Source organism: Ranitomeya variabilis, chromosome 6, assembly GCF_051348905.1.
Source record: "Ranitomeya variabilis isolate aRanVar5 chromosome 6, aRanVar5.hap1, whole genome shotgun sequence".
Taxonomy (NCBI): Eukaryota; Metazoa; Chordata; class Amphibia; order Anura; family Dendrobatidae; genus Ranitomeya; species Ranitomeya variabilis.
In genome coordinates, this window is record NC_135237.1 from 392,158,091 (window position 1) to 392,185,749 (window position 27,659).

A 27,659-nucleotide genomic window follows, 5' to 3' on the forward strand; every position below is an offset into this window, starting at 1 on the left:
TGGGATCAGAAGGGAAAATTTGCTCTTTTATGATCTCCTTAATGATGCACGTTCTGATTTTTCTGAGAATCGAAAATGGAATTTTGCCACCCCCCCACAGCATTGCTGTGCTACCATTGGTGGGAGTAGGGCTGTTGAATTCCTTGATTGGTCAGAGGAGCTCTGTCTTAAGAAGGATCCCACCTGTGGAGAGCGGCTTGTACAAAACTGCTGCTCAAAACCAGGAAACCACCAGTTCGCAATTACTGAAGGTGATTTATCCAGATACGCATGGGCTAAGTGTTCCTTATACATACAAAGCCCACCTGTGAAGCGCCCACCTACTCTTGTTCCCTTAGTGGAGCCTGCAAAGGTAACCTCTCCCCTTTCGCCTCCTCCCCATTTAATGCTAGTGTGCTCCATTCCCTAATTGCCTCTTCTTCTTTCGATGCCACCCCCTTGAGTAAGAATATTTTCTGTCTCCTCACCTTTTTGTATAAGTGGGTTAACTCTTTTCTGTGTCTAGTTTCTGTCATATTCCCTGTATTGTTCTCCAGAAGAGGGGGTAAGGGTTAGCCCTCTCAAACCGGTCCCTGTGGTCTTACCATTTTCATTCCATAAATTGTAATAAATATAATCATTGACCCTGGTAACCCCCACATGTACTTATGCTGGCTAACAGATGTAAATCACTCAGCTGCGGCAATAAAAACTAAATCTCCGAGCACTAAAAAATACTCGGAGGACCCCCGAGCGTGCTCGGGAAATCTCGAGTAACGAGTATATTCGCTCATCACTAGTCATAATAATGTAATAAATAGCTGAAATTGGGGGAAATAACGTCTTCTGCATCTCTCTCACTCATTCATCTTTCCCGTCACTGAACAGGTATTTACCGCTCATTCGGCTGGTAGAAAAGGATTAAGTTCCTACAAAACTTTTAACACTTTAAATGCTGAAGTATTGTTATAAAATCTTGTTCACATTTTACAGGTAGAACCTGCAAGCTACAGGTATTCTAATGTTTGAGGTACACCGGCTAATAAAGCTGTCTGCCTGGGTTGCGTTACATGGCATTACTTTATCTCCCCCTTTTTCTCTTCTTCTTCTTAGTACGTCACTCTGAATGAGGTCCCTGCCGTCTTGGTGTTTAAGGACTCCACTTATTTTGTATATGATGGTAAGTTGTTTTTTATTTATTTAGTATGCCATATCTGTTACTGTTGAGACCATTTTATATACCAAATAAATCATACAGGAACATTGTGGTCAATCCAGTATATTAAAAAGGAGGTTTATATATTTTGCTGATGAAGATTAAGTTTTGAATACATTTGTTTTAAACCTGTTGTTTCATGTGACGTTTAATAATAAGGTGTTTTGTCTGAATTGGGATTAGATACGGAGGACACTGCCAAGCGGGGATTTCATAGAGCATGCTAACTAGCAAAAGGGCAGAAAGATGCATGCTTAAAGGCAGGGGACACCCAATAATTAGCAAAAGATATATCAATTTTATGAAATGGTAACAACAACACATTAGACAGGCTAATAAAAACATTTAACCTCTTTCTGACCTCGGACAGGATAGTACGTCCGAGGTCAGATTCCCCTCTTTGATGCAGGGCTCCGGCGGTGAGCCCGCATCAAAGCCTGGACATGTCAGCTGTTTTGAACGGCTGACATGTGCCCACAATAGCGACGGGTGGAATCGTGATCCACCCGCCGCTATTAACTAGTTAAATGCCGCTGTCAAACGCTGAAAGCGGCATTTAACAGCAGCATTTAACTACCGCTTCCAGCCATCGGGCCAGAAATGAGCGCATTGCCGACCCCCGTCACATGATCGGGGGTCAGCGATGCGTCGGCATAGAGACCAGAGGTCTCCATGAGACCTCTATGGTTGCTAATGCCGGTTTGCTGTGAGCGCCACCCTGTGGTCGGCACTCATAGCAAGCCTGTAATTCATCTACATAGGAGCGATCTGATAATCGCTCCTATGTAGCTGAGCCAATCCAGTTGTGCCAGCTTCTAGCCTCCCATGGAGGCTATTGAAGCATGGCAAAAGTAATAAAACAAAATGTTTAAAAAAATATGAAAAAGAAAAAATATATATAAAAGTTTAAATCACCCCCCTTTCACCCCATTCAAAATAAAGCAATAAAAAAAAAAATCAAACCTACACATATTTGGTATCGCCGCGTTCAGAATCACCCGATCTATCAATTTAAAAAAAAAAAAGGATTAACCTGATCGCTAAAAATGGCGCACCGAGAAAAAAATTAGAAACGCCAGAATTACATTTTTTTGGTCACCGTGACATTTCATTAAAATGCAATAACGGGCGATCAAAAGAACGTATCTGCACCAAAATGGTATCATTAAAAACTCCAGCTCGGCGCTCAAAAAATAAGCCCTCACCCAACCCCAGATCATGAAAAATGGAGACGCTACGGGTATCGGAAAATGGCGCTTTTTTTTTTCTTTAGCAAAGTTTGGAATTCTTTTCACCACGTAGATAAAAAATAACCTAGACATGTTTGGTGTCTATGAACTCGTAATGACCTGGAGAATCATAATGGCAGGTTAGTTTTAGCATTTAGTGAACCTAGCAAAAAAGCCAAACAAAAAACAAGTGTGGGATTGCACTTTTTTTGCAATTTCACCGCACTTGGAATTTTTTTCCCGTTTTCTAGTACATGACATGGCAAAACCAATGATGGTGCTCAAAAGTAAAGCTCGTTCCGCAAAAAATAAGCCCTCACAAGGCCATATTGACGGAAAAATAAAAAGTTGGGAAGGAGGGGAGCGAAAAACGAACACGGAAAAACAGAAAATCCCAAGGTCATGAAGGGGTTAAAAAAACCAAAAACATGGTTAGCTGATGTGCTATGCCCATAATGTGGCAATAACAATCCTCCACTAGTTTCCCTTGGCAAGCAAGTAATACGTGGCTCGCATGAAATGGTTAAAGCACCAAAAGTTTGAACAAAATACCAGTTAGAGAAATATGGATACAACCGTGCTGAATTAGTGTGCCAATAAACCCATTAATGCACAATGAATAGAAAAAATATTTTAAGGACTTATACTGCCAACCTGTAGACATAAAGCCCCTATTCCCAGCACCATGCTATAGCCTGACACCTTGGCGGATGGAAAGAATGCGGTTTGGAACATACAAACAGCCACAAGATGCACAAGTGCAGCCGGTATAAGCTAAGTGGTATTACCGAGTCAGATGACCCTATAAGAAGGTATCAGCTGCACAATAAAGCATGTTAGCAGCAAGGAGACGCTTCTTATAGTAAATTGCATCTGTAGAAAACAGTCGGAAATCAGACCTTCTGGTATCAAGGTAAGAAGAGGTTTACGAGAATCTTATGGAGGAGCAGACCCCGCGCGTATCGCCACCAACATCTGTAGCTTCTTCGGGGGAAGTGTCTTCATCTTTCTGCCCTTTTGCAGTTGTATTTTGTGTGAATAGCTCAGCTCCCAGCCATTATGTGACTTATAACCTACATTTTCCCCAGTATTCCTTTCTGCATGGTCTAGCTCTATTTTTTTCGGTTGTCACTGAATTTTTGGAAAGAGTCTTGGTGCTATGAAGTCTTTGATATAAAGTAAACACAGACATAGCATTCTTACACACCGGTCTCAATTTTGCACAGGTTCAAAAGTAGCAGAAACATGATGAATAGTACTGTGCAGTGTAGCTGTACATCCAGCTTTGGGGTGTGATACAACATTTACCAGAAAGCTACAGCATGATCTATCTGCATGTCTCTCCCCATCTGTTTATCCTTTGCCATAGATTTTAATGGATTGTGATGATTTGAAACCTCAATGAGTTGGAAATCCATCTCTTATCGACTAGACAGATTTTAGCTATTTGTCAGAGTGAATAATCCATTTTAAACCATAGAGGAAGGAGAAGTGGTGACTCTTAAGTGGTGAAAGCAGATTTTTCTGATGTTTTACAAATTTATCATATTCGCTTGTATTATTACTGGGGTGAGATGGTACTTTTATATTAACGTCTTATCGATAGTATAGGTCATCAAGATCAGCTGTGCCAGAGGTGGTTGGATGTTCTCAGTTGCGAAGAGAAATAACACAGCTCCGTCAACTGTTTAGTGGTCGAAATCATACGGGTGGATCTGCAGTATGCCGCTACACCCACTATACAGTTGACGTAACTCTGCAGCGGAGCATATCCTGTTACTTCTGTTACCAAGAACAGCTGATTGGCTGTTGTGCCGAGTGTCGCACCCCCTCGATCTGATATTGGATAGGCCATCAGTATAAAAGTACCGGACAACCTCTTTAACCCCTTCACGACCAAAGGTATTTTTGTTTTTGCTTTTTTCCTTTTTTGCTCCCCTTCTTCCCAAAGCAGTAACTTATTTGGTTTTTGGTCAATATGGCCATGTGATGTCTTGTTTTTTGCGGGCCGAGTTGTACTTTTGAATGACACAATTGGTTTTAACTAGGTTTGATCGAATAGCTTTGGATAAGTGCATATCCAAATAGCTATAGCGCTACCTGAATATCTGCCTCTGTAACCTGAATACCTTTTGATCGCCCTTTATTGCATTTTATTGCAATGTAGCAGCTACCAAAAAAACATAATTCTGATGTTTTGGTGAGGTCACTGATGGGTGGGATTAGTGATGCGATTTTGGTATGAGCAACTTAAATGCTGCTGTCAGATATTGACAGCGGCAATTAACAGCCACGAGTGGATCGCGATTCCACCCGCGGCAGTTGCAGGCACTTGTCAGCTGTATAGATCAGCAGGCACATGTCAGCTGTATAGATCAGCAGGCACATGTCAGCTGTATAGATCAGCAGGCACATGTCAGCTGTATAGATCAGCTGACATGTGTCCGGAAAGGTACAGGCTCACCTCTGGAGCACACACCAAACATGGGGAGTGCGACATTGGTGTACTATTACTCCCGATGTCGAAAAGGGGTTTGTTTTTACTGAGTTGTTTGTTTGTTTTTTTATTAACAGTAACCATTTAAATGAACGAAAACCTACTGGAAAAATAATATTTTCTGAGTGACAAAAGAAGTTAGAGTAACATTTACATTTTTATTTCATAAATCGATAGTACACTTGGTAATGGGAAAGTCTTCACTGAATACAGATTTACCTCAGAATTGAGTATTTTGTTAATGACTGATCAGTCCTGGCAGAGACCTAAGCCGAGCTCTCTGATGAAAATAAGTAACTTTGTAATATGTTATCAGAGAGATCTTCTTCTTTGCCTGAATTGATCAGTCATTATCAAAATTCTCTATTCTGAGGTAAATCTGTATTCAGTGAAGACTTTCCCTTTACCATGTGTACTATTGGTTTATGAAGTAAATATTAAAACGACAGGTATACTTTAAGGGGATTTTCCGTTCTTAAGATACTGATTACTCAGCCGCTGTTGACGATCTGATATTGATGACATTTCAAAAGAATAAGCCTGGAAAAAATAAAGGCTGCCTCAGTTTCAGATTTCCTTTCACTTTCCTTTTACTAACATTCACTAAGGCTAGTTTCACACTAGCGTTGTGTGACGTGCGTCGCAATGTGTCGGTTTGGAGAAAAAACGCATCCTGCAAAGTTGCCTGCAGGATGCGTTTTTTTCTCCATAGACTTACATTAGCGACGGATTGCCACACGTCGCATCCGTCGTGTGACGGTTGCGTCTTGTTTTGGCGGACCATCGGCACAAAAAAGTGTTCCATGTAACTTTTTTTTGTGCGTCGCGTCCGCAATTTTCAACCGCACATGCGTGGCCGAAACTCCACCCCCTCCTCCCCGGACATCACAATGGGGCATCCGCTGCCCCCCGTTGTGCATTTATTTCACAACGTGCGTCGGTACGTCGGGCCGACGCATGGCGACAGCCCCGTACCGACGCTAGTGTGAAAGTAGCCTAAGTGACATTCGGCCGCCTTACTCCTGCACGCTGATCATTAACTGTTGTATGAAATGCAAGTATTAAAGAATCAAGCCCTTTTGTGTGAAATGCTATCTGGCATTATTTAGTAATACATGTAAGCTTGAATCCTGGCATCCCACAAGCCTATTGAAGGACAGTTTGTACATTTCTTCTTTCTTTACTTCACATGCTTTACTTATCGGCAGAGCTATCACAAAGATCTCAAAAGATTGTTGGAACAGGCCATCAGGGATGCAATTAACCCCTTCATGACCGTGGGATTTTTCGTTTTTCCGTGTTCGTTTTTCACTCCCCTCCTTCCCAGAACCATAACTTTTTTATTTTTCCGTCAATTTGGCCATGTGAGAGCTTATTTTTTGCGGGATGAGTTGTACTTTTGAACGACATCATTGGTTTTACCATGTCGTGTACTAGAAAACGGGAAAAAAATTCCAAGTGCGGTGAAATTGCAAAAAAAGTGCAATCCGACACTTGTTTTTTGCTTGGCTTTTTTGCTAGGTTCACTAAATGCTAAAACTGACCGGCCATTATGATTCTCCAGGTCAGTACGAGTTCATAGACACCTAACATGCCTAGGTTATTTTTTACCTAAGTGGTGAAAAAAAAATTCCAAACTTTGCTAAAAAATAAATAAATAAATAAATAAATTGCACCATTTTCCGATACTCGTAGCGTCTCCATTTTTCATGATCTGGGGTCGGTTGAGGGCTTATTTTTTGCGTGCCGAGCTGGTGTTTTTAATGATTCCAATTCGGTGCAGATACGTTCTTTTGATCGCCCGTTATTGCATTTTAATGCTATGTCGCGGCGACCAAAAAAACGTAATTCTGGCGTTTCGATTTTTTTTCTCGTTACGCCGTTTAGCGATCAGGTTAATGCTTTTTTTTTTATTGATATATCGGGCGATTCTGAACGTGGCGATACCAAATATGTGTAGATTTGATTTTTTTTTTTATTGATTTATTTTGAATGGGGCGAAAGGGGGGTGATTTAAACTTTAATATTTTTTTTATTTTTTTCACATTTTTTTTAAACTTTTTTTTTAAACTTTTGCCATGCTTCAATAGCCTCCATGGGAGGCTAGAAGCAGGCACAGCACAATCGCCTCTGCTACATAGCAGCGATCTGCTGTTTGCTGCTATGTAATAGAAAATCAGGTGTGCTGTGAGCGCCGACCACAGGGTGGCGCTCACAGCTACCGGCGATCAGTAACCATAGAGGTCTCAAGGACCTCTATGGTTACAATGGACAAGCATCGCCGACCTCCGATCATGTGACGGGGGTCGGCGATGCCGTCATTTCCGGCCGCCCGGCCGGATGCGGTAGTTAAATGCCGCTGTCTGCATTTGACAGCGGCATTTAACTAGTTAATAGCGGCAGGTGAATCGCGATTTCACCCGCCGCTATTGCGGGCACCGGCTTTGATGCGGGCTCACCGCGGAGCCCTGCATCAAAGCAGGGGAGCTGACATCGGACGTACTATCCCGTCTGATGTCAGTAAGGGGTTAACAGCAACACTTTTTTTCTCTATCCCCATGATGGCACCACGGAGAGAGGGGTCCGCCCCCAGGGACAGGAAACCTACAGGTGAAAAAGGGCGTACCTCTCTCCCACATCAGTTGGTTTCCTGTCCCTGACGGGGAACCTACAGCACGTACCTGAAGGATTCTTCGTGGGATTCCAGGGGCTGGTCCAGTCAATTCTTGATAGGGGGCGCCCTGTCACGGCTGGGTCGAGCGGTTTTCTCTCCCTCTTTTCTCCTTTCCCTGAAGCACCACCACAGGGGTCGACGGGCCTCATGGGTGAGTGGGGGGGGAGGCAGTGAAAGTATCAAGTCTGCCTTCCCCACAAAAAGAAGAAAAAAAAAAAAAGGGGGGTAGAAAGGAGCGGGTGGCGGCGGTCACCAAAAGAGCCCTATACCACAGCATGGAGGTAGCGGCGGCTGCCTTTCCATAAGTCCCAGACAAAATCTGGGAGGAAGTGACTGGATGCAGTGGGACCGCGGAGACACCGGTGCCATTACCGCCCGGACCAGGGCAGGCGCCGACAAACGGAACGCTAGCGCGCGCGCGCAGGCTTCCCAGTTCATATCTTCCCCCATGTGGGGCCGGCGATCCAGGAGAACCGGAAGTCAGGCGGGCGCATGCGCAGATCGCCACTTCCGGCGTCGCCGGCACAACCTATTAAAAGAACGCTCAGCAAGCGAGAAAGTGTGGCAAATTCAAATCCCCTGTGCACCAAACAGTGCGGAGGCCACTATGAGTGAGAACGAGCAGCAGGATGTGCAGGAAGTCGTCCAGCTATCCCCTGAGCAAGCGCAGGTGCAGCGGCGCCAGCACTCACAGCATCAGCGCAAGGGGAACTCTTCCTCCTTACAGCGCAGCAGCAGCGGACGCTCAGAGTCACAACGCAGCCGGGGCTCTGCAAAGACCACACGGCCGGCGACGAATCCAGCGGACACAGTCCCCAGGCCTGAGACGGTATCTCTGATCCACAGGGGGTGAGTGATCTACGTGAAAGCGCTGAATTTAATACGGGGTTACTCTTTTTTCCTAGGGAAGGAAATGTACAGGCAAAACAAAGCACAGAGTTTGTGCTATATGTTCAGAGGAGCTGCCTTCCTCCTGGGAGAAGAGACTGTGCAGCACTTGCATAAAAAAGACGATTCAGGAGGAAACCCCAGCATTTGCCTCAGATCTTAAGTCATTAATAAAAAGTCAAGTGGAGAGTGCCCTTAAAAGCATTAAAACCACAAAGAAAAAACACAAAGCAAGTCATGGGTTCCCTGAATCTAGTGTAGACGAGTCAGAAAGCGAGCTATCTGACTCAAATGGTTCATCAGCCTCTGACACCTCTTCAGTATCCTCAGAGGGGGGGCGCAGTTGCTTCCCTATCGAGGAGACAGATGCCTTAGTGAAAGCCGTCAGAACGACAATGGGGCTGGTAGATGAACGGCCTAAAAGAACAGCGCAGGACATAATGTTCAGCGGTCTGGAACAAAAGAAAAGAAGAGCATTACCAATAAACGAGAAAATTCACTCTCTAATAAAGAGAGTGGAAAAAGCCAGACAAAAAAGCTCTCCTGACTCCCAAAAGGAAGTACCCTTTCGACGACCCAGCCTGCTCATCCTGGAGTAAGGCACCAAAATTAGATGTGGCCATAGCAAAGGCCTCTAAAAAGTTTGCCCTGCCCTTTGAGGACATGGGTACCTTAAAAGACCCAATGGACAAAAAAGCCGAGACTTTCTTAAAAAACTCCTGGGAAGCTGCAGGGGGTAGACTAAAACCAGCCATCGCGGCCACCTGCACGGCCCGCGCCCTAATGGTGTGGCTCGAGCATTTGGATTCTCAATTAAAGGGGAAAGTCTCAAGAGAGACAATTCAAAAATCGGTGTCTGTAATGAAAGGTGCAGCAGCCTTTTTGGCTGACGCATCCGTAAATTCAGTTAGACTAGCAGCCAGGTCAGCCGCCTTCTCAAACGCCGCAAGACGTGCCCTGTGGCTAAAATGCTGGCCAGGGGATCTGCAAACGAAAACGAGACTATGCTCAATACCTTGCGAAGGCGAATTCTTGTTCGGTTCAACGCTAGACGATATCCTCGACAAAGCCGGGGATAAGAAAAAATCTTTCCCTGGATTCCCCAACCAGTCTTACAGGCGTCCCTTTCGGAATAGAAAGTTCATGCGGAGGAGACCTCCGAAAGGGAACAAAGAGGCATGGGAAGACAAGAGAAATAAGAACAGAGGGGTTTTTTTCAACAAAACCACTCCCGATAATAAGAAAACTCAATGAAGGTATTCCCCGGGTCGGTGGGAGACTAGCCGGTTTTCTTCCTGCCTGGGAAAAAATTTCAAACAGTCCCTAGATATGAGGCATAATACGAGAAGGGCTCAATCTAAAATTCCGTGTTCACCTAAACAACTCCTTTATGGTAACACCACAGAGACAATCACAAGAACAGTCAGCTCTCTAGGAAGAAATTTTAAGCTTAATCCAGAAGGGAGTCTAAAGGCCCCGTCTCACATAGCGAGATCGCTAGCGAGATCGCTGCTGAGTCACTAGTTTTGTGACGCAACAGCGACCTCAGTAGCGATCTCGCTATGTGTGACACGTACCAGCGATCAGGCCCCTGCTGTGAGATCGCTGGTCGTGTCGGAATGGCCTGGACCTTTTCTTGGTCGTTGAGGCCCCGCTGACATCGCTGAATCGGTGTGTGTGACACCGATCCAGCGATGTCTTCACTGGTAACCAGGGTAAACATCGGGTTACTAAGCGCAGGGCCGCGCTTAGTAACCCGATGTTTACCCTGGTTACCAGCGTAAATGTAAAAAAAAACAAACAGTACATACTCCCCATCTGATGTCCGTCAGGTCCCTTGCCGTCTGCTTCCTGCTCTGACTGAGATCCGGCCGTACAGTGAGAGCGCAGCACAGCAGTGACGTCACCGCTGCGCTCTGCTCTCACTGTATGGCGGCTCAGTCAGAGCAGGAAGCAGACGGCAAGGGACCTGACGGACACCGAAAGGCGAGTATGTAGTGTTTGTTTTTTTTGGTAACCAGGGTAAACATCGGGTTACTAAGCGTGGCCCTGCGCTTAGTAACCCGATGTTTACCCTGGTTACCCGGGTGCTGCAGGGGGACTTCGGCATCGTTGAAGACAGTTTCAACGATGCCGAAGTCGTTCCCCTGATCGTTGGTCGCTGGAGAGAGCTGTCTGTGTGACAGCTCCCCAGCGACCACACAGCGACTTACCAACGATCACGGCCAGGTCGTATCGCTGGTCGTGATCGTTGGTAAATCGCTATGTGTGACGGGGCCTTTACAGGAAGTCCCACACCAGGAAAGAGGCATGGGCTTCTACTCCCCCCTCTTCCTCCGGAGGAAGCCAGACGGATCGTACAGGACGATCATAAATCTCAAAAAATTAAACAGTTTCTTCGAAATCCCACACTTCAAAATGGAGACAATAAAATCTTGCGTGAAAATACTCTTTCCCTTGTGTTTCATGACTGTTCTAGATTTACGAGATGCATATTACCATGTGCCGATCCACAGGGATCATCAAAAGTATCTCAGACTAGCAGTGAATATCCAGGGGGAAGTGAAACACTATCAATTTCGGGCCCTCCCCTTTGGGTTAGCTATCGCACCCCGGGTATTCACGAAAATAATGTCCGAAGTGATGGCTCACATACGGGAACAGAATATCCTGATAGTTCCCTATCTGGACGACCTCCTGGTAGCAGGGACATCATTCCATCACTGCAAACAACAGTTGGATTTGGTCATGACTTCTCTGTCGAGTCTAGGTTGGCTACTAAACCTTCCCAAATCCAGAGTAGTCCCTTCTCAGGTACAGGAGTACTTAGGGATAGTCCTGGACTCAACCACACAAATGTGCTATCTTCCTCAGGGGAAGATTCAAAAAATGACAGGCTGTGTTGCAGTTGTCGACATCCCCAGTCACCACTCTCAGAAAAGCTATGTTCCTGCTGGGCTCCATGACAGCCTGCATCCCGGCCGTACAGTGGGCACAGTGTCATACCCGGGACCTGCAATGGGAGACTTTAAATTCAAGCCTATATCTGGGTGGAAATTTAGACGGGCAATTAAGTATATCATCAACTACGATACACTCCCATGAATGGTGGGCGGACCCAGTAAATATTACCAAGGGGGTCCCTTGGGCACTACCGACGGAGAAAGTCCTAACGACGGATGCAAGCCCCTGGGGGTGGGGAGCACATGTAGACGGTCAAATGGCACAAGGGAATTGGAGCAAAAATCAAGAGCTAACTTCATCAAACATGAAAGAACTGTTAGCGGTAAAGCTCGCCCTGACACACTTTTTAAAACTCCTTCGCTCCCACCACGTAAAAATCTTCTCAGACAACCAAGTGGTGGTAACATATCTAAACCACCAAGGGGGTACCAGGTCGCAAGCACTGATGGAGGAAACTCAATCCATCTTTCACATAGCGGAGCACAATCTGAAGTCCCTAACAGCTCTCTACATAAAAGGTTCGGAAAACCAAACCGCAGACTTCCTCAGCAGGACTCGCTTAAAACAGGGGGAGTGGGAGCTAAAACAATCAGTGTTCAACCAGATAGTAAAACGTTGGGGAGAGCCAGAAATAGACCTATTCGCGGACAGTCAAAACCGGAAAGTAAAAATGTTCTGCTCAATCGATCCCCGGGGGGGCCCAGTAGCTCTGGATGCCCTTACAATCCCCTGGAACTATCGCCTCGCCTACGCGTTCCCTCCAATATCCCTCATCCCCCTAGTTCTGAGGAAAATCCGGGAGGAGGGAGCAACAGTGATAGTAATAGCTCCGGTCTGGCCTCGTAGAATATGTTTTTCTTGGTTAAGAAAAATGTCCATAGAAAGACCGTGGGTTCTACCACACACTCAGAATTTGTTATCCCAGGGCCCAGTGTTTCACCCCAGTGTAAAAAGCCTACACATGACAGCTTGGCTTTTGAAAGGAGGCTATTAAGTGATAAAGGTTTCTCACCCAATCTAGTGTCCACACTATTACAGAGTAGGAAACTCGTAACCACCAGAATATACGGGAAAGTGTGGAAAAAATTTATGTCGGTATCGGGTGTAGATCCATCGGGGGAAATCCCAATAGGGAAAATTCTTGAGTTCCTGCAGAAGGGATTGGGAAAAGGTTTAGCTACGAGTACTCTGAAGGTTCAGGTAGCAGCCTTGGGAGCGTTGTATAATCATGATCTAGCCAGAAACCGATGGATCATGAGATTCATTAAAGCCTCGGGTAGATCAAGGCCTATCCCTCTTCATAATGCCCCTCCATGGGACCTAAACCTTGTGTTAAACGCACTAACCAAACCTCCCTTTGAACCCCTGGCAGACGCACCCCTAAAGATCCTATCGCTAAAAACCACACTCCTAGTGGCCCTAACCTCGGCCCGTCGTGTCAGCGACATACAAGCATTATCCGCGTGTCCTCCCTTTACTCAAATTCTCGACGATAGAGTCATTCTAAAAACTGACCCGGCTTACCTCCCTAAAATCGCGTCACAATTTCATAGGACACAAGAGATCTCTCTGCCCTCATTTTGTCCCAACCCCAAAAACGAGGGAGAGAAAACACTGCATACCCTTGATGTAAAAAGGTGCCTAGTCCAATATTTGTCAGCCACTAGGGAGTGCAGGAAGGATAGGGCTCTGTTTGTCTGCTTCCAGGCTCCACAGAAGGGACAAAAAGCATCGAAAGCCACGTTAGCGAGGTGGATAAGAGATGCCATCGCCCTATCCTACTCATCCAGCGGGACGGCCATCCCGGAGAATATAAAAGCTCACTCAACCAGAGCAGTGGCATCATCCTGGGCGGAGAGAGCTGGTGCTTCGATACAACAGATATGTAGAGCGGCCACTTGGTCTTCCCAGTCTACATTTTTCAAACACTACCGCTTAGACTTGACCTCCTCTGATCTCACATTTGGGCGAAGGGTTCTAGAGGCAGTGGTCCCTCCCTAAGAGTTACAATCTATGCAAATCTCTCTGTGGTGCCATCATGGGGATAGAGAAAATTATAGTTACTTACCGATAACGGTATTTCTCTGATCCCATGATGGCACCCGTATATTCCCTCCCTTTTCACACACAGGTGTGCACATTATAATGTATTAATAGTTAGCTTAGTCACGGTGCCTCTGTTAAGTTAAAATTGTTAAGCTTAATTTGTGTAAATATTAAGTTGCAGCTGAAGTTTTGTATAAAGGCTCTGTAAACCAACTGATGTGGGAGAGAGGTACGCCCTTTTTCACCTGTAGGTTTCCTGTCCCTGGGGGCGGACCCCTCTCTCCGTGGTGCCATCATGGGATCAGAGAAATACCGTTATCGGTAAGTAACTATAATTTTTCTCTGCTGAGCCACTATATCTGGGGCCTAGGAACATTCCTATTTTAGGGTAAAGCTGAATCATCTAAGTAAAAAGAGCATTTGAAAAATGTTATAGCTTCCCCGCAAAGCTCACCAAAAGTCTAGACCATATGTAATATTATGATCTACATGCTTTAGGTACAAGTTTATGTTCGGAGATTAGAAGTCCTAGTAAGCCACATATGCTGAATTATGTTTTCCACTACATCAGGCTGTGGTTTAACCCCTTAGTGACGGAGCCACATTTTTAAAATCTGACCAGTGTGGAAATAACTCTGGAACAAGGCTTCATCAAATCGCAGTGATTTTAAGATTTGTTTTTTAGTGACACATTATACTTTATGATAATGGTAAACTTAGGTCAATATGTTTTGTGTTTATTTATAAAAAATATCAGAAATTTGAGAAAAATGATAAAAAATTAGCAATTTTCAAACTTTGAATGATTATCCCTTTAATCCAGATAGTCATACCACAGAAAAACATTAATAAATAACATTTCCCTCTTGTCTGCTTTACATCAACACCATTTTTAAAATGCTCTTTTAGTTTGTTCGCATTTTAGGAGGTTTAAAAATGTAGCAGCAATTTTTCATTTTTTTTATATTGGGAAACCCCCATATGTGATACCATTTTAAAAACAGCACCCCCTGACATTTTGAAAACTGCTGTCAGTAGGTTATTAACCCTTCAGGTGCTTTTCAGGAATTAAAGCAAAGTGGCATGAAAGAAATGAAAAATGTGTATTTTTACCACCTAAATGTCGCTAACTTCTGAACAGGTTACAACAGCCGGCAGACTCTAAGGCCGCTGTTTGGTCATGAATTGCCATGGCAAACATCAGGACCACACAGTCATGATCTGAGGGCATCAATTGGGATAAAGAGGAAGCCCCCACACTCTGTTAACCATTTATATGATGTAGTCACTATAGACAACAGCATCTAAGGCCTCTTTCACACTTCAGTTGTTTGGCGTCAGTCACTTCCGACATAGTGACTGATCGACGGATCCGTCACAGTTGTTGAGAAAACGGATGTAACGGATCCGTTTTTTTGACGGATCCGTTACTTGGGGGTTGTATATACTTTTTGGAGCATGCGCAATTGAAAAAACGGATTGGGGCGACGGATCTGCCGAAATGACGGTCGCGATGGATCGGTCGCCCATAGGCGGCCATTCTATGGAATGACGGACGCGACGGATCCGTCGCTATCCGCCATTTCGGCGTTGACAAAAAACGTTTCAATGTCCGTCTATCTCTAGACAACGTCCACCAAATTTTGACGGATCCGTCGCATGACGGATGGAACGGACGACCATCCGTCACAATCCGTCGCTAATGCAAGTCTATGGGGAAAATAACGGATCCGTCACAAAAAATGACGGATCCGTTATTTGAGGAAAATGACGGTTTTAGACTGACGCCAAACAACTGAAGTGTGAAAGAGGCCTTACATGTGAAACTGACTTGACACAAAAATACACTCTGTGCATGTGCAATGTTACATATTTATAGGTCACAGTCTTTGTAAACGTCCTAAGGTCATTATTTCAGTCCAGTTGAGATCTGTTTCTTTTTCCAAGGAGTTCCCATACTGCTAAACTGTTTAGTAAGGTATAACATATACATGTGCAGATTGAACACCATTTGTTACACAGGTAGATATAAACTGATTCATTTTTCATTGCAGGGAAATAGGACAAAAGTTCCTTTTCTCTTTTCAATTGTAAAAGCAATTCGTTGATCATTTCCTTAACCTCTAGTGAATCAAATAGTAAAACTTCTTCCACCAAGATGATGAATTCCAGTGTGAGATGATTCCGTACGCTCGTCTCCGCCTGACACATGTTCTTCGGAAGTGTAAATTGATGAGTCTTCAAAGTATCTATTATGTCAGTATTGCTGCAGTAGAGCTGTAGTTTGAGGACTTTCTTGTCCAGCTTGGTTATAACTTGAAGATGCAGAACTTCAAGGCACCACCAGTAGAACGGTACCCTAAAAATAAAAGGACACAAGTGAATAAAAATATTTCCATCTACCAATAAAGCATAATGAACGCTGACCACAGGGTAGATCACCCAAACTCATGTTGAGTATAATTCAATATCCAGTACGTTACAGTGCACGCCGAACGCAAGAAAATGCAACATGTTGCGTTCGGTGGGCACATCTAAACGATGCACACAGACACATCCGCATCCAACGCATGTCCCTGCGTACCCAATGTTAAAGATAGGTACGCAAGACGCATTCGGAAGTAGGTGGAGCTATGGAAAGAAGTCCGCAGCACCACGCGGCAGACTCAAACACTAATGTGAACCCGGCCTTACTGCATCCCAAGGATACTTTTCTTTCTTTTTTTGCAATTTCTCCGGCTACAGCACATACCCCTGGAGGTACATGTACCATTCCTTTATAACCACTGCTCTAGCTGATATTTACAACTAGGATTGAGCCCCTAGTTATTTGGTTTGTTTTGGTTTTTATAACATTCAGTGTTCGCTAATTTGGGGGGTCATGTTTTTTTTTAATTAAGAACTCATTGGCATATATGGGCAGATCATTTTGGTTTATGTAAACTCAATACATTATTCCGACTGATGGCAGATGATAACCTGTATAGCAATGTATAAGTTGCTGCCGAACAATACATTTTGTTTCATTGTTTTTAAAAGTCTTCAAGTCTAATGGAAAACCATTTACACATAATCTCTACAGTCTAAAAAAGAATCCTTGTGTACTTACATAATTACAGCCAGCATGATCAGAGAGATCCCAAGGGCAGATTGCAGGGTCCTGGAACACATCTCGAAGCTGTTCCTTGGCTCTTGGAAAAATCTATCTTTCATGACTAATTTTTTTCTAATCCTTATTGTAGGTGGGTCATTTCAGAAAGTGAAACTTACCGTACATGCTAAGAAACCTCATGTTCTGAAAGCTATGATGATTCATGTGTCTGATCACATTGCAGTTGAGGCTACCTTGTGTGCACAGCAGCCAGGGAATCTTAGAAAAAAAACACCCAAAACTTCCTCTTCACCCAATCAGCAAATAGCTGAGATATAATAATAGATACAAACACGAATTCCATACATGTGAGCAATTATTTATTAACTTATTTGTAAAACCCATGGGCTTACACAATTTCCTTTGGTCAGTGTACAGTAGGTATTATCATAGTTTCCTTTCTCATGTGAAAAGAAAACAACATTTCACCCAATGGAGGCCAGGAGGCTGTGCTTCCTCATACAGTGGGAAGTATACCATCCAATGTAAGTTACTTTCCCCAATAATCTTGTACAGTTGGATCTGGATAAAAATTTAAAAAGAAGAAAGGGAAAAAAAGAACGAGAAATGTCACTTCTAGTAAAGTATCTTGTACATGGTTTACGAACTGAACTCGTTTCTATATTGACTTTTGCCCTCGGTTTTTTTGTTCTATTAAGATGTCCCTTGAATTCTTGTACTTTTTGTTTTTTTAATTCCCTTTTATTGTACTATTTTTTTTTTTTTTGTAAGTGTTAATTCCAACCAAAAATGAAGTTAACCATGTTATACCAAATACGGTGTTTGGTCTTCATATGCATTTTCTGTGCATTATACTAGGGATCTAAATGTCTTGGCAATAGAAGTGTTAAAACACTATGTAAGGAGGTGGCAGTGATCCTTGTGTGCTTCCTCTCTCCTGAACACTGAGCACATGTGTTACCTGTGGCACCCTGACAGTTATTCATGTTCACTAATGCTAATGTAATGTGTGGTTCCCTAATGTTTATTAATGTGTCATGTATTGTAATGTGATGCATTTGTTATATACTGTGTGTAAGCTTAGGGACAGTATAGGACCATAGGGGAATTAGAATAGAGGGGGCACATTAGATATAGAGAATAGGATAGATAAGAGTATTAGTTTAGGCACAGGCAGCAAGGAGATAAGTAGATGGGAGGGGCACAGAGCAGAACAGCACAGAGTAGGGAGATATAGGACAGACACTTCCTGGTTCTGTCAGACACCCTGGCAGTCTGCCCAAGGGGTAGAACACATACAGTGAGACAGTTACAGACTGTGTTGGATACTTCTGTAGATGGCAGTAAGGGGTCCCCCAGCTGAAGAGTAGTGCTGTCGGGCACCAGCTCAACAGGACCATCCCCAAGAAGGATCCGGGGTCTACAACCGTGGCGGGAGCAGCTGAGATGGCGTTCCTGGGACCTTTCCCTATTGGAACTGGACAAGCGGCTGACAGGAAGCTGGTGATGCTGAAGGTACAGATGGGACATGACTAGCGATGAGTGAATATACTCGCTACTCGAGATTTCCCGAGCACGCTCGGGTGTCCTCCGAGTATTTTTTAGTGCTCGGAGATGTAGTTTTCATCGCCACAGCTGAATGATTTACATCTGTTAGCCAGCATAAGTACTTGTGGGGGTTGCCTGGTTGCTAGGGAATCCCCACATGTAATCAAGCTAGCTAAGAGATGTAAATCATTCAGCTGAGGTGAGGAAAACTAAATCTCCGAGCACTAAAAAAATACTCGGAGGACACCCGAGCGTGCTCGAGAAATCTCGAGTAACGAGTATATTCGCTCATCACTAGACATGAACTGTCCAAAGATGCTGCTTGGATGGCAGAGGAAAGGAAAGTGCAGACAGGACAGAGTCTGGCTAGAGGTTCGGCCGTGAATGTTGAGAGAAATGACAGAGATACTAGAGTCTGTATGGCCTGAGGAAGGGAAAGTACAGGAAACATTGCCCTGTGTTAACTGTGCTACTGATGGGAATAATGCAGATGTCTCTGTGTTTGAACAGTGCTGTCTGTGAGATGAATACGCAGCTGTCCAGTAAAGTTAAGCTGTTGGAAAAAGACTCTTGTCTCTGTAGTGATTTGCGGAGCTCATGAATGCGGAGCTGGCATGGCAGCAGCTGAGGGGAATCTGACAGAGCCTGTGAGTGTGCTGTGGTGCATGCTGCACATGCAGCACAAGGGATTTTATTTATCTTCTCATGTACAAGGTGCCGGGGTGCTCACTGACTGTTGGTTAGTTTACTCGCCCATGACTACCACCCCATGCCACCCTGTTACAACTACATATAATGTACTATAGTGTATAGATTATACAACAATATGGCAGTTCAGACAAAAACCCTTCGGCTATGTGCACACGTTGCGGATTGGGGTGCAGAACTTTCCGCACAAAATCTGCATCTCCTGGCAGAAAACGCAGGTGCAGATTTGCCGCGGATTTTGTGCGGTTTTGCTGCGGAATTGATTTTTCGTTTTTTAACCTTGCAGATTTCTATAATGGAAGGGGTCAGAAACGCTGCAGTTCTGCGCAAAAGAAGTAGCATGCTGCTTCTTTTGATCCACAGCGGTTTTCATGCGGATTTTTCCGCACCATTAGCACAGCATTTTTTTTTATTGATTTGCATTGTACTGTAAATCACTTTTGCGGAACTGCAGCGTTTCTGCGCAGAAAAATCCGCTGCGGATCCGCACTAATTCCGCATCATGTGCACACAGCCTTAAAGTTCAATTACAAAACCATTTGATAGAAATAAATTCCTCAGGTTGTAATGTTTGTATGTTAACCTTGCCATGTATTTCTTCATTGCTATTTAGAGTATGAAGATGGCGATTTATCAAGCTGGGTAAATAAGGAGAGATTTGAGGGGTACCTTCATGTCGATGGATTTACATTGTATGAGCTGGGCGACACAGGTAATTAATCCAATGGTCGCATACTTTTTTTTTAATGAAAAATTAGTATGTCATAACTTGTTCAAGGTCCTTTTTTGTATCTGCCTTTTGTGTTAGGGATGTGTTATAAAGGTTTTTATAAGGGGAAAACAAAACGCTCCCTGTTTATTATCATAGGGCTTTCTAGTTATGAGAACATAGAATTGTCAGTGAATATATGTGTGTGTATGTAGATGTTTGCGTGTACTAACACACACAGACACACATACACACACAGGTATATTGTGAGGGGTTGACTCACTCCGCTGCTTTCCAAGTTAAGGCCCCGTCACACATAGCGAGATCGCTAGCGAGATCGCTGCTGAGTCACAAGTTTTGTGACGCAACAGCGACCTCAGTAGCGATCTCGCTATGTGTGACACGTAACAGCGACCAGGCCCCTGCTGCGAGATCGCTGGTCGTGTCGGAATGGCCTGGACCTTTTTTTGGTCGTTGAGGTCCCGCTGACATCGCTGAATCGGTGTGTGTGACACCGATCCAGCGATGTCTTCACTGGTAACCAGGGTAAACATCGGGTTACTAAGCGCAGGGCCGCGCTTAGTAACCCGATGTTTACCCTGGTTACCACAAACAGTACATACTCACCATCTGATGTCCGTCAGGTCCCTTGCCGTCTGCTTCCCACACTGACTGAGCGCCGCAAAGTGAAAGTACAGCACAGCGGTGACGTCACTGCTGTGCTCTGCTCTCACTGTACGGCGGCACTCAGTCAGAGCAGGAAGCAGACGGCAAGGGACCTGACGGACATCAGATGGTGAGTATGTACTGTTTGTTTTTTTTTACTTTTACGATGGTAACCAGGGTAAACATCGGGTTACTAAGCGCGGCCCTGCGCTTAGTAACCCGATGTTTACCCTGGTTACCCGGGGACCTCGGCATCGTTGGTCGCTGGAGAGCGGTCTGTGTGACAGCTCTCCAGCGATCAAACAGCGACGCTGCAGCGATCGACATCGTTGTCGCTATCGCTGCAGCGTCGTTTCGTGTGAAGGTACCTTAAGACAGAAGAATGCTTCTTGTAATAAATCACCTGCTGGTTTATTAAGGACAGCTTAAACCACAGCAGGGTTTAGCAAAACAAATAGAGCCTTTCTGGCTTAACAGCAAACAAAAAGATAACCTATAGCGAAGTCCGATTGTCTGAGGGATTCGCTTGCTCAGACCACCAGGTGTCTTCAGCTCTACCTCGAGCCATCGTTTGGAGTCTTGCAGCCCCGATTAAGTTCCAAAGAAATTCAAGCTGTCCTGAAGGCGCAGGGTGCATTAGTGTATATGCGAACTATCCGTCAACATTCAAATTAAATGAAACACTATGACAGGAGACCCATGAGGACCCCACTTCTGACACTGGCTAGACTTCTTTCTGCTAAAATGTATTAAGCCAAATACTTCTGGGAAAGCATCTTGTGGACAGATGAGACCAACATACAGCTATTTGGTACAGTAAATCCTTCTACTGTTTACTGAAAATGAAATGAGGCCTACAAAAAAAAGAACACAGTACCTACAGTCTAATATGGTGGAGGATTAAAGATGCTTTGTGCTTGTTTTGCTGCTTGTACTGGGTGCTATATACACACACACACACACACACACACACACACACACACACACACACACACACACACACACACATTATTTAGTGTGTGTATATATTACACAATGATGTTTTGTTTTGATTGGTTTTTTTTCTTTCAGGAAAACTTGTGGCTGTTGCAGTTATTGATGACAAAAACAATTCACTTGAACATACCCGGTAAGAACATTCAGTTATTGCTTATTATAATGCATTAACCATTTCACTGCCTTTCCCTTTTATTTTTTAGATGGGGGTGGGAGTGTTTTTTTTTTGTTTGTTTGTTTGTTTTGTTTTGTTTTACTTAGGTTCGAAAAACAGTTTTGTTTTATAAGCAGCGAATTAAAAAATATATTCCTGACTGGAAATGAAAATGGAGTAGGCTAGCTATTACTTATTTCATTGTTCTTTTTTATTGTTTGCGTAATTTAATACTCTCAGCAGCTCAGTAACACATCAAGATCCAAACAGCGTGGTATACATTTATGGCCTTTATATGCATTTGAGGGGTCAGTGGGTTTGCAAATCCCTTCCTTATTCCTACTGCATATGTACAACTTAAAGGAGTTGTTTAGAGTGGACTTATAAGTGTAGCCCGCTCCATTAGCTGCAGGTGCCAGCGGTATTATACAGCTGATACCCGCCTGCCTCTATTGGAAACAGATATTAATCCAGTTCCTGTAATTGTAACCTACTAGATAATTTGATTGAAATGGCTGGAATATCTAAACCGTTATAAGCCATAGTTATTAAAGGGTTTGTCCAGGCTTGGGGCTCAAGTCTGTAGTCACTCTCTTTACTTGTATTGAGTGAGGCTGCTTACGTCTAGTCTGGATATGATCTCATGTAGGCAAATCACACACTTACGATCATGCGCCCACGCACCCCCGTACAATAAGGCAGCTGTAATGTCAGCTGAGGCCTAATAAAGGAGCTCAGGACTGGCATTTTGGTTCTGACAAGGCTGTGCAGTACGTAAGTATTGCAGTATATTGTACTTGGTCAAATAATTTCCAGTTCAAATTCCATAGTAGGACCAAACAACAACAAAGTAGAAAAAAAATTTTTTTCGAAGACACAAAGGCCACGACTCATCATTGCATTTGCTTTTTTGTCTAGTTTTGTGCATTTTGCACCTTTTTTGTTTGCACCCATTTCATAACACTATTTCCACCTTTTTAAAGTCTGTTTTATGCACTCTCGTGTGTTTGTTTCTTTTCTGTTTTTATGTGCTTTTTCCACTTTGTGGGCGGACTTTATCTATTGCAGATGTTTTTGAGTGTGCCAGTATTTTGATGCCATTTTGTGCAACATGTAATTAATAGCGCTAAAGAGTCCACAAAATAGTATCAATTAATATTATAGCTCAGCCATCTAAAATAAAATCTCATATAGCTCGACCGACAGAAACATTACTTCTGGGTCTAGGAATAAAGTGACACAAGCATAACTTAGTTTTATTATTTTAGGTTAAAAAAAAAATGGTTTTGCTGTTTTTGTACTCACCTGAAGAATAATGATAAAGGGAATGTCAGCCCAAACAAACAGTGGGAAGTAAACCAACACACGTAGTCTTATAGGGGATATATCCCCCCTAACAACCTCAACCATAGTGTTTTAATCGCAGCCTCCATTCTGGAGAAACTGATGTTTAATCAAATCTGCTAGTGCATTGTTCTGGTGCCTGACAGCGATGGCCTAAGCTTTCTCTGTAGACTTGGTAAAAGTAGCGGGATGGAATGATGCACTGCGCCTCTTGGCCACACCAACGCTGCATTGAGCTCCTTAATGATCATGTTTGATTATTCTTCATTTACTGCAAATCAGAGGCAGAGATTCGAACACTAAAGGTACAATGTTGGGCCATATCCCATTGAAGTCTGTGCTTAGGTCTACACTGTCAATTTGGGCTGGCTCACTGTGTTTGGAAGGGGTGATAATTGAAGCTCCAAAGTGTAATGAACCAAACTATCACATAGTTCTTTTACCACCATAATCTATTTGAAGGGTTATTCCCATCTGCATGGATGGCTATTGTTGGATAGCTCTTGTAAACACAAACACTTTTGTAATCTTCTGTATATTAAAATTTTGCTTCATTCCCCCAATATTGTAAATGTTGATTACAGCTCTGTGCCTAGAGGACTAGCCACTAGTGGTGGCCCAGCATGGCCATTGATTGACTCTTGTAAGCCCTGCTTTGAAGCGGTCTGGGATTGCTGGAGCTCAGTTAGCTCCTGATCCAAACCAACTTCATTGCCTCACACGTGTTTTTATTTTCTAGCCCTTCTAATAAAATTCCTCCATGATGAAGTTCTCTATATGCTATGACTGGGTATGGATGTTACCCTTGACACGGACCTGCGTCCATCTGCAAATGCTGTATGCCCCGCGTAATTCTGGACGTAGGAGATGAACTGCTTACAACCTCTTCGCTGTCTGTTTACTCTCATATGTTACTGATTTACTACATGATATGCTATACATCTCTGCATGTGAACCACTATTTACGAGACTATGACTTTTTATGCTGCCTTTTTTGACATTTATTATCACCTGTATTAATATTGGTCCGGTGACAGCAATATATTTGGGTTCCTGCATCCAATCATTATTATGTCAGCCTGATCCTAGTACGCGTGCGCTGCATGGTCCCAGTTCCCTCGCCGGCCCGTGGCGTCTCTGTGTTCTTGTGAGAGTCAGCTGACATCACTTGACACATGACGCCGCCGCCGGGCGTCCTGTTGCCATGGTAGCGCACGCGTCACAGGAAGTGACGGCGAGGTTACAACATCTCCGTGATGTCCGCTCGGTGTTGAGCGTCCTGTTGCTGTGACTACGTCTGCGTCACATGCAGTGATGGTTCTGGACTCTCCGCCTTGATTGGGTGTTATTTGGGTGTTATTTGCAGGGTCTGTTACAGCATTTTTGCCACTTTACGGCTTGGGCCACCTGGTCATTAGGTAAACTGCAACTTGATTGGAGCATAGGGCTTTTTAATGTGTACACGCTCTTTTCCCTTCTCACCCCTTGAGAAAGGCTACAGTGCCGAAACGTGCGTCGGGGAGGACGCTTTTGGACATTTCCTGGCTGCAATACGGGTAATATGCTCACTGTTATGTTAACTTGTCACGAGTTCCCTTTATTTTCATTTTGTTGCCTGGGTTGATTATAGTTTAGGCTAGGTGGCGATAGTGCAATATTTATATAGAGTGATACTTACCTAGCCCTCTATTTAAAGATATGTCCTGACGGGCGTCCATTTCTGGCATGTGCTAGTGGTTGTACCCCTTCCTCTTCCTTTTTTGTCATCCTTACCTGTTTCCCTAATAAATATATTGTGTATTATTTGATATCATATTTTGGAGTCTATAGTCGTGTTTTCTTCGTGTTTCGCACTTATCTTTAAATGTTAAACCTATTAAAGATTTTATTTGTAGAGAAAAATATGCATTTCTTGATTTTTACTGATGGTTTCTATTTCGGCCTTACTTATTCCATTGCAGAAAGAGACTCTCTACATGGAGAAGCTTGTTAATGTATTGTGTCATTTTCAGTTTGATGTTTTTGAAAGGGAAGGAATTCCCTTGCAACATAGTTATGTCATACAGTACAGACGTAACCTGTTTAACCATCCTAAAGGTTTTCCCCTAAATCTCATATTTTTATTTCGAACCATATAGTAGTCAAGAACAAGTTTTTCGACATGCCTAAGTGTACATGGATAGAAATTCTTGTTTAAATTGGGGATGGGTAAAGTCATGGTATGGCTTGACTTTTAACTCCGAGATAGATAGTATAGTGCTGTCCTCCTGGATGATATCATCAAGAGAAATCAACCAAGAAACCTAATAACACATACAGTGAAGGAAATAATTATTTGATCTTTTGCTGATTTTGTAAGTTTGCCCATTGACAAAGACATGAACAGCCTATAATTTTAAGGTTAGGTTAATTTTAACATTGAGGCATAGAATATCAAAAATTAAAACCCAGAAAATCACATTGTATAGATTATATAAATGTATTTGCATTTTGTAGTGAGAAATAAGTATTTGACCCCTCTGGCAAACAAGACTTAATACTTGGTGGCAAAACCCTTGTTGGCAAGCACAGCAGTCAGATGTTTTTTGTAGTTGATGACTTTTGCGCACATGTCAGGAGGAATTTTAGTCCACTCTTTTTTGCAGATCATCTCTAAATCATTAAGATTTTGAGGCTGTCACTTGGCAAGGCCACTCCATGACCTTAATATGCTTCTTTTTGAGCCACTCTTTTGTTGACTTGGCTCTATGACTAGGTGGTTGTCACTCACGATTTTACAGTACATGGCTCCATCCATTCTCCTATTAATGCAGTGAAGTAGTCCTGTGGACTTATCAGAGAAACACCCCCACAACATAATGTTTCCACCTTCATGCTTGACAGTGGGGACGGTGTTCTTTGGGTCATAGGCAGCATTTCTCTTCCTCCAAACACTGGGAATTGAGTTAATGCCAAGGACCTCAATTTTTGTCTCATCTGACCACAGCACCTTCTCCCAATCACTCACAGAATCATCCAGGTGTTCATTGGCAAGCTTCAGATGGGCCTGCACATGTGCCTTCTTGAGCAGGGGGACCTTGCGGGCACTGCAAGATTTTAAACCTTTACGGCGTATTGTGTTACCAATGGTTTTCTTGATGACTGTGGTCCCAGCTGCCTTGAGATCTTTAACAAGTTTTCCCTGTGTAGTTTTATGCTGCTCTCTCGCCTTCCTCATGATCAAGAATACCCCACGAGGTGAGATTTTGCATGGTGCCCCAGATCGATGTCGATTGAGTAATTTTGTATTTCTTCCATTTTCTTACTATTGCACCAACAGTTGTTTCCTTTTCCCCAAGCACATCTGCACCCTTCAAATTGAGGTGCAGCCTGTCCTAGAGCAAGTAGCCGACAGAGAAGTCATCCCAGTTCTCCCAAACACTTCCTTCCTGCACCAATTTTTAAGCCACTTACTTATCTCCCACAGTCTTTCTAGTGACGCTCATGGCATCTGCAGTATTTCTGAAAACACCACCTTGGAGGTCCTAGCCTTCAGTTTCTTACCTAGTTCCCTGTAATCATTTTAAGGACCCTCCATGTCCCTCTATCTTTGTCACTGGTACCGATGTGTAACATGGGTTTTTCCTATCCCCACCCAGCAATCTATCTGATCCTCAATATGCCGATCCCAAGCACCGGGCAGACCACACACTGTTCAGCATTCACGGTATCGGCGGCAGATGACCCTGTCTGCCTAATTATAGAGCCCCTTACTACCAACATCTGTCTGGCCTTTGCTGTACTCCTATTTTCTTCCTACATCAGCCGTTTTCATGGTTGCTAAGAGCAACGTACTGCTGTAATCAGGACTGTGGAGTCGGTGGCATGGAAATTGAGGAGTCGGAGGTTTGGCTTACCAATTCCACAACCCTGTCAGGGCTGTGGAGTCAGTTGGAGCCCATTTTGGTGGAGTCGGAATTAGAGGTTTGGCTTGCCGACTCCACAGCCCTGGCTGTAATGATCCTAGTCCTGGGCTTGTATTCCTAATTTCAGGCAAACAGGCGTATCTACTAGGTTGTGCCCGATCAGGACTGAGCTCCCTGGCACTCATCCCCCTACCCCCTCTTCTAACTGTTATCCAGTTGCGTACTTCTCTCTCCTGATCTTCCCCACGTCCACCCTCCTTCATATCGCTGGCCCTAGACAGAGCATGCTCAGTGAGCTCTAAACTCCTCCCCAGGTTTGCAATGCTCCTGGGTCTTGCAAAGCTGCACATTTAGAACCATTATCTGGGCTTCCAAACATGTAAGATGCTGGCATCAAGCGCAGATATATTCACCCTGAAAAAAACGGCTGTTCAAGGAATACATATATCTCACAAGATGCCCACCTGGTAGCATTGTCCATTGAGCACATATTAAATGGGGTTAAATAGTATAGATAAAAGCAGAAAAACAATGGAAAGCTAGTAAGGAAAACGCCAAAATACGCTCTCTTGTGAAACTATTATATTGCATTTAACAATGCACTTATTTGACGCCTCTGCTCCTCTCTGCAGGCTCGCTTAGACTCCCTGGAATTTGTAGTTCTCCAGGCAGCACAACACAGGTGAATCTGCTAGAAACTTCTAGAACTCACACAGACACCGGGATCTGGTCTATTAGGTTTTGAAAAGACTTTAGAGTATGCTACGTGCGGATCCAGATCTAAAAGATATCATCCTGCTGAACCCAAACATCACGTTTAGGAAAGGTCGAACCATTCGGTCTCAACTGGTTAATAGTTTTAATAATTGAATAAACGCATTCTCCAGGAGGAGTGCCCGTGGGTTTTCCAGTTAGATTAACAATGCCCTGAGGGTGTAAATGAGCGATTGACGTACGGCTGTTTCTTATGACAGACTTTTGATTTTGTTTGTATGAAGGGACTGGATTTAGGTCAATCTTTTGT

At 43.8% G+C, this 27,659-nt stretch overlaps 1 protein-coding gene across 1 annotated transcript in view; it reads left to right on the forward strand.

Annotated features, from left to right (window-relative positions):
- The window catches only part of TMX3 (thioredoxin related transmembrane protein 3), a 79,643-nt gene that overhangs the window by 35,506 nt on the left and 16,478 nt on the right, over positions 1–27,659 (forward strand). The window contains exons 9-11 of the mRNA XM_077270113.1: positions 1,093–1,159; positions 19,475–19,573; positions 21,308–21,365. Of these exons, the coding sequence (XP_077126228.1) occupies positions 1,093–1,159; positions 19,475–19,573; positions 21,308–21,365 (224 nt within the window). The remainder of the gene's footprint in view (positions 1–1,092; positions 1,160–19,474; positions 19,574–21,307; positions 21,366–27,659) is intronic.